The sequence below is a fragment of the Wyeomyia smithii genome, chromosome 3 (genome assembly GCF_029784165.1).
Source record: "Wyeomyia smithii strain HCP4-BCI-WySm-NY-G18 chromosome 3, ASM2978416v1, whole genome shotgun sequence".
Classification (NCBI taxonomy): domain Eukaryota; kingdom Metazoa; phylum Arthropoda; class Insecta; order Diptera; family Culicidae; genus Wyeomyia; species Wyeomyia smithii.
The window spans coordinates 106,521,315-106,533,912 of record NC_073696.1 but is presented as its reverse complement, the minus strand read 5'-3'; the positions used below and the strand labels follow the sequence as shown (position 1 = coordinate 106,533,912).

General features: G+C 36.6%; 1 protein-coding gene across 28 annotated transcripts in view; it reads right to left on the bottom strand.

Annotated features, from left to right (window-relative positions):
• LOC129732294 (sodium/hydrogen exchanger 3) overlaps positions 1–12,598 on the bottom strand; it is a 92,155-nt gene that overhangs the window by 38,259 nt on the left and 41,298 nt on the right. For 27 of the 28 annotated variants that reach the window (XR_008729226.1, XR_008729224.1, XR_008729225.1 and 24 more), the window contains exon 3: positions 9,206–9,542. Coding sequence is in view for 25 of the 28 variants with exons in the window: in XM_055693048.1 (XP_055549023.1) it covers positions 9,206–9,542 (337 nt within the window). In the remaining 3 variants the exon portion in view is untranslated. The remainder of the gene's footprint in view (positions 1–9,205; positions 9,543–12,598) is intronic. The other variant, XM_055693057.1, reaches the window with a different exon arrangement.

Sequence of the window (12,598 nt, the reverse complement as noted above, 5' to 3'; positions counted from 1 at the left end):
GATTTTTTCTCAGAAAGCTTTCGTGTAGCGATGAGTATGGTGAAACTAGAGATACTCAGAGGGAGAGATATGCGGTGAGCCAAACGAACTGTCAAAATTGGAGCCAAACGAACAAGAAAGGTAACACCACATTGGAGGTATTGCAATCAGGTACAAAAAAAAACGTGTTTATTTCTATACGATTTTTTGTTCTATTGCTAATGAATGAATTAAGAATGCTGTGAGTGATTTTCACTCGGAGTTCAACAAACCTAGTGTATAGGTAACAAAATAGGTGAAGGTGTATTAAATTAAACATAAAACCTTAACAGTTTTTGCGAAGCACTTCACTATTCTTAAGGACTTTCACTGTCACCACCGATTATACAAGTCGAATGTTAGTCAACATTGCGCTTTGAGAAGAGATCTGGCACCTCTGACATATGAAACCCAGTTGCCGAATTGGCGATTTTTTCACCGCGAATCGAATGTCCTCTGAGTATTTCTAGGTGAAACAGTATGTAACAGCAGGGATACTAGAAGTGCAGATTTACTGCGAAATGCAAATGTTGATCAATTAGCAGATATTTGTAGTTGACAAGCCTCCGTGTGTTTTACGTAAATTTCCTCAAAATAAGTGCAGTTTTACGTAGAAATGCGAGCGTAATTTTCTCGATCTTCGGTCGAATCATTTCCGGAAATGTAGTTTTGCCGTTTACCGATTGTTTGAAAAAAAAAAACCTAAATTAATACACCTAGGGGTGTGATCTGGTCTTTCTCATACAAAATCTATTATATGTTAAAATCTATTAGCACATACGTTTTAGCTCTTGGAATACATTACAGCCTGATAATAATAAAGAACAATTTTTTTTTCGATAAATATAATAATTATTTCACAACCAACCCAACTGGTCTAGATTCAATCCTAGCCGACACCGGGAGATTTTCTGAGGCGAAAAATCTCTGGGATCACGCCTTCCATCGCATGAGGGAGTAAAGCCGTTGGCGCCGGTCCGTTAATAAACGGGTCGTGAGTTAGGGTCCTGGGTGTGGAGTCGCCTCCCTGGGCGTCGGTGATTGGCCACAACAGTGGCGGAACTAGACCGACGGAAAATAAGCGAGAGTAAAAAAAAAATATAATAATATTTTGGTAACCAACCACGCAACTGTATTCGACTGTTGGGTATTTTAGAAACATCATTTTAATATTTTTATTTCATGGCTTACTGGCGCACAATTTGATTTAACAGAAGGATAACAGCTCAACGGATATGTACATGTAACTATCATATGAATTTTTATTTTTATAATGCTTAAAACTGAAGAAGAACATCAAGGTGTACGGATTTCGATACTGTATCCAGCACGGTATTCCCGGTGTCAGATTGATGCCAGAAAGTCTGTTGAAAATGGCAGAATACCACCCAGTATGAAGGCGATGTACAGAAGCCAAAAGTCGAGGATGTTGTCATTTCGATAAAACCAATCATTTCAAATGATTTGTCATTTAACTTTCAACATATCCTATGGCCGATTCGTCGTGCATTTGCAGACTATAAACACATCGTAAGGAATCAATGAATTTGGAGGTACAAATAGTAAAATACGACATTTAAATTATGTTGAGGCCACATATATCGACAAAGCAGGTATAGTTTTCAATAGTCTTTGAATTTCTTTACTTTCCGTAACTTTTGAGCCACATATCAAATTGTTATGAAGTTTGTTATTTGTAAGTTTGAGAGATGACTCGTTCGTATGACACTAGTTATGTTCAAATAAGTCATGTAATCTTTGAGATAATAGACTTTCGTTGTTTTATTAACAATTTAATACATAACGGTTGCTTAAGTTCGATTATAATCAAATGAAATGGGAACATATAGGGCAGCCAAAATTTGAAACCACGTGTTCAATCATAATTCATCAGTTAACCCTTGACTAGCCCGCTCATCTAATAATAATATTGATCAAATCGGTTGTGTAGTTGCTGAGATAATGAAGTTTCGTGATTTTCACATTTCGGTACATTACAGACGAAGTTACAGTCCGATTACAGTAAAATTCAATAGGGTGTCATGAAGCAGCTAGACTTATTATTTGACACTAATTTTGTGGAAATCGAGTCAGCCATCTCTGAGAAAAGTGAGTGAATCCAAGTAGTCTTCGTGATATGTTCCTTTTCATAGCTGGATTTCACATTTTTAAACATAACTGGCAAAGTAACAGTCCGATTGCAAAACAAATCAATAGGGTCTTATAGGGCAACTAGACCTTCCATTTGACACTGATTTTATGAAAATCGGTCCAGCCAACTCTGAGTAACATGAGTGAGATTAAACAGTCTTCAGAACACGTTTCTTTACATAACTATTGACACACAAGCTCAATCTTCATAAAATTCAAAAGTAAAGGGTATTTTAGGTAGCCCGTTCATTTGAAACCAATTTTGTTCAAATCGGTTGCGTAGTTTCCGAGATAATGATGTTTCATGATTTTTACATTTTGATAAATAACCTCTAAACTAAAAATCCGATTACAATGAAATTTAATAGGGTCTTATGGGGCAACTAGACCTTTCATTTGCAATTAATTTCATCAAAATCGGTCAAGCCATCTCTGAGAAAAGTGAGTGGAAATAAAAATCTGCACACACACACACACACACACACATACAGAAAATGCTCAGCTTGTCGAACTGAGTCAAGTTATATATGCCATTCGGCTCTTTGGAGCAATTTTATACTTTCGGTTTTGCAAGTGATTGCTATACCTTTCTAGGAGAAAGCCAAAAATACAACATTTTTCAAAGTATTTATCATATAAAACGACTGAAAAAATCATTTCCAATCGGAAACCTCATTATTATTTACTTCTTGATTCCATCCGTTATCAAGTTAATTTGGTTTTAATTTAGGAAAACAGAAAATAAACACTAGGCATTAAATTAAAATGAGGGTTAATTTTTGCCTTTCTCCTAGAAAGGTATAGCAATCACTGGAAAAACCAAAGGTATACAAGTGCTCCAGAGGGTCGAATCTCGTATATCAATCGACTTAGTTTGACGAGCTGAGCATTTTCTGTATGTGTGTGTGTGCGTATGTGTGTGTGTGTGCGTATGTGTGTGTGTGTGTATGTGTGTGTGTAACGCTCTCCCAATCTCACTCGATTTTCTTAGAGATGGCTGGACCGATCATCATGAAATTAATTGCAAATGAGAGGTCTAGTTGCCCCATAAGACCCTATTGAATTTCATTGCAATCGGATTTTTAGTTTAGAGGTTATGTTTAAAAATGCGAAAATCATGAAACATCATTATCTCAGAAACCACACAACCGATTTTAACAAAATTGGTTTCAAATGAACGGGCTAATTAAAAAACTCTTAACTTTTGAGTTTCATGAAGATTGAACGTGTGGTTCAGAAGTCATTCAAAGAAACGTGTTCTGGAGAGTGTTTAATCTCACTCATGTTTCTCAGAGCTGGCTGAACCGATTTCCACAAAATCAGTGTCATTTGGAAGGTCTAGTTACCCCATAAGATCCTATTGATTTTTTTTTGCAATCGGACTGTTACTTTGCCTGTTATGTTTAAAAATGTGAAATCCAGCTTTGAAAGGAAACATATTCCGAAGACTACTTAAACTCACTCACTTTTCTCAGAGATGGCTGAACCGATTTCCACGAAATTAGTGTCGAATGAATGGTCTAGCTGCACCCTATTGAATTTCAATGTAATCGGTCTGTTACTTTGTCTGTAATGTATCAAAGTATGAAAATCACGAAACTTCATTATCTCAGAAAGTACACAACCGATTTCAACAATATTGGTACCAAATGAACGGGCTAGTTAAAGGTTAATTGATGAAGTTTATAGTGATTAAACACTCATACTCACTTCATAGCAATTTGATATGTGGTTAAAAAGTTATGAAAAGAAACGAAACTCAAAGACTTTTTAAAACTGTAACTGCTTCGATTAAAACATATGTCATCAACAAAATTTACATTTGGTATTGTGCTATTCGTACGTTCCCGGTAATGCTCGTGATTGAAGTGTACGAAATTCAAAGTCATTTCTTTTATTTCGCTATTTCTTCAGCACGAATATTTTACTCCTAATTAATAATTTTTTTTTAACTTTTTGCCATTCTCTTAGAAAGGTATAGCAATCACTTGCAAACCGTATAAGTATAAAAGTGCTCCAAAGGGCCGAATGGCATATATCACTCGACTCAGTTCGACGAGCTGATTTTCTTAAGCACTAACAATACGTCAAATTATATATTTTATACTTCTATTACAAAATCATTATTTTAGAACCCAAAAAGTGAATACACATTAATTGGATTGAAGCGTTCATGTAAATCTATTTTTACAAATAATAAGTTTGAATGAGAAAGGCTGGGTCTGACCGTTAGGTGGATTAATTTAGGTTTTTTGTGAGTCTTTTGTGGGATTTAATAAAGGTTACAATTGATATAACACAATGTATTCTTTGACATCAAAGAAATTGGCTCAATAATTCAGAAATTATGTTTTGTTCACGTTCACGGAGATGTATTTCTACGGGTTGAATAATTCAAAGGATGGAGACTACGATTCATCCAATCTCTTTGATGTCGACGTATGTATAGTGTAAAATTGATTTTCTTTTCATCGTCCAAAGGGTGTTATGTTAATTTTGATACCGCATCGCGAAAGTTTGCGAAAATTGTTGAATGTGGCCAAATCAACCGACACCAACGTGATAAAAGTGTTCAGAGAACGTTACCTGCCCGTGCGCAATGTCGCAAGCAAGCCGGAGGTGTGGTCTACAACTGTGCATCGAGCTAAAAAACTAGCCGGACTGTCGACTTACAAAAAGGTGGTGACTACAAATCGTGACGATAAGTAAAACAAGTTGGCTAGACAACGATTGCCGAAGCTGCACATGAAGATGCTGACGAAGTTTGATTGCGTGTTACAGAATGATGAAAAGACTTGAAAAATGAAAAAGACTTTAAACCGTTTCCTGAACAGGAATATTATACGGCAACTGAAAGAGGAAAGGTGGCAGAGATTTTCAAACAAATTGAGCTGTCCAAATTTGCGAAGAAATATATCCATCTGATCCATCTGGTTTGAAGAACAATAATTTCATCGCGAAAGGTTCCGTCAACCAGAAAATTTATGTGCAGGAGTGCCTGAGAAAAACGTCAGCAACACAGTTGTTCCGTTCTGTTTTGGTCGGATTTGGCATCTTGCCAGTACAGAAGAAAAGCCATGGAGTGGCAAAAAACTGCCCTACCGACAAGCGGAACCTCAAGAAGACACGAAAGACAGTTGTCAACGAGTCAACGAGACGAGTTCAGGCGTTCTGGGGCGAACAAATTAACCAAGAAGGCTGTACGAAACTTGGTGGTAGAAGTCAAGAGAGAGGTTCGCCAATTCGCAGTCGCTAAAAAGAAAGCTTTAGTCAATATTTTTCCTTTACTCAGTACGAATTGAACTTGATAAAGAAACATGATTTGATTTTTTAATGAAAAAAAAATCGTGAAAGTTCCTCCATCTGTGAAAAATACTCAGTTTGCTTAGCCAAACACGTTTGTAAAGTTTTATTCGAATCAACAAGGTTCAATTATATGTTTGTGAATTTCCAAGTCATCTGGCATGGAAACGCTCTAACAATAACCTTAGAAAAGTAAAAATAAATAAAACGATTTCACGCAAAAAATCTATGCTAAAATAGTTAAAATAGCTTTAAAAAGTTAAGTCTCGTAGGAGCCGGTGTCAGGAGATTTTTGTCTAAGTTTGCACTCGTAAAGATGCAAATATTTTGTCAGTTTTCAGTAGTTCAACCACCAGACTAATTTCTGTCCCTGACCTGACAGCAACCATTTGAACGTGACCGGTTTACCAATAACGGAAAGTTAGATAGCGAGAAGAAGATAGAATGAAGAAGGTCATGCTCCCCCCAAGAGAGTTTCGTTCAGATTTCATGTTTCTAGTCAATCAGGGAGTTCAACGTCGGGTCGTCACGCTTGTATCATCATCAGCATCAACAATATTTCATTAGTAATTAAAGAAAATATGCTTCAGAATTAATTGAAAACGTCAGTGAGCTTTATCATTATTAATTTTTTATTTCAATGAAAAGATACCCTATCTCAATCGTCAAACAGTATAAATTCGTAGGTTTGCTTTTCTCACTAGTGGGAGGCAGTTTGCTCCTACTGTTATAATTCAAGATTAAGATGACGGGTCCAAGCTCCGGGCGATGTTTACTACAAGCTTTGACGTCAGTTAGAAGCTATTGTTTCCGGCTGGATTTGGTTTTACTTTAGGATGAATAAAAAATCGTGAAAAATTTGTTTTTGCTTTGAAATCATTCAATAGGTATTCATTTTCATTTGGAAACGTTTAGGAAAAAGGATTTAAGAGAAACATCAACATTCAAATTATTGCACAAAATAAGATTCACAGTGTACTTTGAAAGGAGAATAATTCCAAATTTTCACTCATATTCACATATAACTGGAAACATAGCAAAATAATTACATTCCTAGTTTTTGCCCCTTTCTCATCTCCACGACCCACAGAAGATTATATTTCGAATATATCTATGTAATATATGGAACCATAGATATCCAGTCTGCCAACCGATTTTTTCAATACATATATAGCTCGTAAATGTGCAATAAAACTTCTAACAAGTTATCGAAGGATGACTGATAAATAGAAGAAGAATCAATTCTGTCATAAATACAACATATGCTTTAGTAGTGGTATCCCACTTTAAAAGAATAATTTAAAGGAAGGATATGGAGCAAAAACACACAACAAAGCATGACAATGCAGTGCAAAATTTTATTGGCATAGCATGGACAACGACCCTGCCTGCATACCAAGCACATCGAGAAAGCTTCAGTGGCAGCTTACTCGACCGAACCATTGGGAAAGAGGAAAACCAACCATGCCTGGTTAATTTGCGACGGTTAATACACGCGTCAAGATTGGTTCGAACCGGTGACTCCCGGCAACCGATTTCAATCGAACTGCACCGGATAAAACCGGTGTGTTCCTATCGGTATTTTTCTTCACAGTTCCATTATTAATTTAGGGCAGAAGAAGCGCGCGCGCGGTTTTTTTTTTGCGTTCCGCTTAAATATTGTAAAGCATGCCAACTTTTGCCCGTGGCGACTGGTCAGACGCAGATTCATCTGATGCATGTTGAGAACGTCGCTTTCTTGATTAAAGATAATCACGTTGAGAGGGCCATTTAGAAGCGTTTCAATTTTCTTGATGATGGTTGTAGATCTTTGACAATTAGCGTTTCATCAAATGAACGATGCCAAACGAAGAAATTAAATTCAGTGAATCCGCTTTCCGTTGAATCACGCAAGGACAGAGTTATAGGTACACTACATTTAGTTGATGGAGTTGTAAACTTTTCTAGTGAAACGTCACTGTTCTATTATTGAAAAGACCTTCCAGGAATTTTGATTTGTATATAATACCGCCAACCTATGATAGAAAAGGATTCGATCGGTCTTTTCCGGCTGTGAATGTACGATGAATATTCGTGCTGAATAATATGAATTCAAGCAAATTGCAGAGGACTGTATACTTTGAAAATCAAGATTTTTTTTTTTAAGTTGTTGATTTTACTCTTCTTTCAATAAATTACCAGTAAAAGTATCAATTGCATGAACAATAACGAATTCGTTGATATTCACCATCGATACATCATTTACGAAGGAATTTTTTTTTCATCAATAAAACATTGAATAAAATGAAACCAGTAACGGCTAGTTTTCAGCCATCCCCAAGCTATCGCCTTTGGATACGAAGCAACAATCTCTCCGACGCAGACTCTCTTTGAATAGCGATTGACATCAACGTTCACTTCAATTATTCAGATCGAAGCTGGGTAAATAACTACAATATTCGTTTGGCATATCGATGCATCATTTTAGCCAATGTGAGAACCCGAGAAGAGAAGTTTAGTACGAAGAAGTAACACTCCAATCAACTCGCATAATGGCGAAACAAACCGAAACATGGTTAAAAGACTCACTTGCATTTCTTTTGATGATGTTATAGGTTTCTTATAACTGTTCGTCTGAAGGGTCTTCGTTGAAGCGCTTCTAGTTGAATTGTAGCGCTAATCAAGGGGACTATGGTTCGATGGTCAGAGGCCCTAGTTTGCTCAGTGAAAATTTACGCGTTTACAGTTAATAATTTTAAATTTCATATGAGTTATAAAAATAATGTTTTTCAGGAATATCTTGTCAGTTCTTAATAGCATCCAAACAAAAGTTAGACAGATTTGTCCTCGAATCCAACTTGTTTTCATTTAGTTTTAACCACATTGCACATTTTCACAGTGTATCCCGCACATGAGACACCCGCATTCAAAATCAGGGTAAACACAAATGGAAATGAATCTCGATTTTACAGTCGTGATCTCTCGGTTAGATCCGTTCGTCATTTCTCGAGCTGGTGTAGATCGTAATTGAATTGGTATCAATCTCAATTGAAAATTGCTGTCGCCTTCGATTAGGCCACTGTCCATACTATACTTGCAGCCCGCTTCGGCAGCAAAACAATTCGATTAGTTCAATTGTGCCAATACTAGCTTTGTCCGTTAGTAGACCAAGCTCGATCGATCACGATATTAGGATATTAAAATGACGTTTCGAATCTTTATTTATCGATTCCGTCGTGAGCAATATCTCCAGCCTGCTCGATAAACGTAACTAAAATTGTGTTTATATTGTTTGGTCCAAATGTGGCAAAAACAATAAAAATTTCACATAAAAAACTGTTATTCTCAACTATGCATTATATATTTCATATGCATAGTAATGCAAACCCAAGATATAGATTTTTGTCAACTTAGGCCATTTGCAGGTTGCAATTTCCATATCGCACAAGCCACGCGACCAGCTTTGCATTATTTTATAAACACTTCGAATAACAATCTAACCGTTCTCCAGCATATTTCTCTCAAATCAGTAGACATGTTTATCTCCAGCGGCCACTTTTTAGTAAACAAATAGTTTCAGGTGTTTATTTTCGCCGCCCTCAATGCGAAGCTAGAATATAAACCGTTTTATGTAATCGAGGAGGAGTCTGCTTCAACTTTTATACATCCGTGTATCGGATTACTCTGCTGCTCCCTTCATTCAGAGCAAAAACTCCCGATGAGGTGTCAATTGCAGTGGGATAAGCTCACTTACCGATTTTCGCTATGCTTGCTGACAGAATCCACACACCGATCACAAACGGTGTCTCGACGCGTGAAAACTCCACTTGTGCCACCGGATACCGGTTGACTTCATGACCCTCACCATGACCATCGTCTTCACTTGCCAATTCACTGTGACCGGAGTCCCGTTTTGGCACGCTGCCAAGACTGTAGCCACCGCCACCGGCAGCGCCTTCCGATGGCACTGTTGACGATACAATAGACGCTAACTCAGCGGAACGCTTCAATTGACTCTCGCTCGGTCCTAAGGACTCGAAATTCATACCCGGATACGGAGTGTTCCTGTCCACAACCAGATGCTCGGAAATCTATAAACAAGAAAAGAAAAAAAGATATTTTAGTCTCTTTTCTCCGATATATCACTAATCATCTTTCAGAGATAACTACATTATTAAAGTTCTAGTTCGGTCACGGCTCAACTGTGTAGTTTGGTATCATAACAAGACATTAGCATACCTTCTCAGATATTTTTCTTTTATGTAAGTGTTCATTTAATGGGTAAATTCAATGAACAAGGCAAAACAACTTGACCAGCTGACCTCTTCTCTATGCCTACTACACACTGTAAACGTAAAAAAATTAAATATCCGGATAAAACCAGCGACGCCTAGGAAATCAATCACCCACTACCGAATAATGACCAAGCCTGTTCATCAAGCCCTCCTGTTTATGATTCATCGTCACCACAGGCATTATCATCATTCCGTTGATTGTAAAATCGCGTGCTGGCGGCACGTGATTAGTGTCTCGCTTCTTTCACCTTTTTCGAGGTCAAGCACACGAAAGGTGAATCGTACAGAATAATAATGTTATTCGGGGGTAAGGAGAATGCGAAGTCACACACTGAATTTCGTTTCGGTATTTTCCATACAGGTATGTACTTAAAGCAGAAGCACTAGCTTTGACCGTGCTGTGTAAATATCGATTTTTATTTGGAAATCATTAGGTATCAACAAAATTAAACGATGATTACACACAATTTTTCAACAAGTTTGGATAAACAAAAACACTATGTTTTGGCCAAGAAAAAGTTTTTTTTTAACGACCACGTTACTCTTGTTCAAATCACATAAATAAGGCAACGCGTGACAGTCATCTTTGGAAACATAAATGAAGTTTTTTTAATGGAGCAACTTTTGTTTTTAATGTTTTTGATAAACTAGTTGAACGTTCCCGGTGCTGCTCGAGATCAAAGAGTTCAAAATTAAGAATCATGTCTCATATTTCACTTTCTTTCTAGAACAACTCACTTCATATTTCATATCTTATATTTTAATTATCACTTCGAATACATTAATACTATTAGAACACACAGAGCAGTTTCCAGAAACCGAAAGTCGTTATTTTGGATTTTAAAATGTCATTAGAGGACATTCTGGTTTCGGAAATATTCGAATTGGGTGGTGCTTATTAATTAATTTTAATTTTAAGCAATTATTTTTTTAATTTTTATTTTCCCGTCCCTAGGCATCATCTCGATTTTAAAAATATTCATATTAGGTGTCCTTTCGTGATTTTTAGCTGTCTTCTAGAAATTGATTGTCGATTTCTGGCCTCTGGGCGCGTATTGGGTGATGTTTTACAGACACTAGAAGAGGATTTAAAACCATCTGGAAAGGATTTCGGGTATCTCTCTGTAAAATAAATGGTTAAAATTTGTTTACTTCCACAATTCAGAGAGAAAGAAAGTTTTCATGTCAATACACAAAAAAGGAACAAAGTATCGGAAAATAATGCATTAACAATCAAACTTGGAGTCGGGATCGAGGAGGTTGAAAGTTAGTTCAACCTATATTTTGGAGAACCGCAGAGAATTCTGCGTGCTATCTTGAAGATATCGATATATTCTATCAAGTATTACCCAAACGAAAGTTAAATTCTTTGATTTTCCCTGATGTACCATGAAATATAACATTAAATTTCCTGATATTTCTCAGCATTCAGCACAAAAAAAAACGCAACGTAGATAAATGCAACTCTGAAATCCCAGTGAAAAAAGTATTCAATTAGATATTAAAAGGAACCGTGGAGGTCCCGACATAGCCTTTTATTCTACAAAATCAGTTTTTGCGCTAAAGAGTCGTTCAAAAAAAATCGCGTCACGGATAAAGAATTTTCCCTGAATATTTTTCATTTTTTTCCGATATTCCCTGACTTCCCTGATCTAAAAAAGAATTCCCTGACATTCTCTGACTTTCCAGGTTTTCCAAGTTTTCGCCACCCTGTAATATGTATAGAGCCTAATTATTGAGATGAATTTTTACAAATTATAAATTCCAACTGAATGTATTCATATATGTTTTTTGCTACGTTTAAGAGAACGCTTAAGAGAAACGAACGAAAAACATTGACCGTAAAGTGAATATAGAAGCATTGAAACATGAATAAAGGAACAGTGATTCAAGTAGCGATATTAACACAGAAACGTTGGCGAAAATGGTTAGTTATACAAAATATCTAATAAACTTCGCAAAGTTTACTTGGCGATTCGATCCTATTGACACTATCAGTGTCGGTAGAATCGTAGCGTTAGCCCCGCAACATTAACATTAACACAGAAACGTTGGCGAAAATGGTTAGTTATACAAAATATCTAATAAACTTCGCAAAGTTTACTTGGCGATTCGATCCTATTGACACTATCAGTGTCGGTAGAATCGTAGCGTTAGCCCCGCAATTGTCCTGTATCCTAACAGTTAGCCGAAAAGCCTGTATATGGCTTTTTCACAGTCAATCAAAAAAAATAAAAATATTAATTGGTTAGCACGTGCTACGCTACATCTGTAGCGTGCAAACTCTATATATATTCCGACTTAAATACACCACGGGTTTTTATTCACCTAACGTTACTTCAGGGTGTAAGCTTTCAAATGAAAGTTGTTTGAAGGCATTCTATCGGAGACAACTTGAATAAAATTAGTTTGAAATTTTTCCGTCGTTTTTGCCCATTTATGGAGACGCTAGGTATATTGAAAAATATGGTGTAGTAGCGATATGAACAATGTGTGTGAGTAGTCAGCCTATGCACCAGAGAAACGTCGAGACACTCACCGTTAAGGCAACTGTCAACATCAAAACGGGCGAGTTGTATCATTTTGCATTGCCGTTATCCGTTTTGATGTTGACAGTTGCCTTAACGGTGAGTGTCTTGTCATTTCTATAATGTATAGGTTCCCTATGTGTGAGAGAGGAAATGAAAGAAAGATACTGTATATTGTATTGTAGGGGAACTGCTCCATTATTCATCTCAGCCCATATATTCATCTCATACAACATGAAAACACAATTGAAAGCAGGAAAAAACGCATATTTTCTAACTTAATCAATCTGCTTATCCATGGAATGGATTCTCCTTAGTTCACTT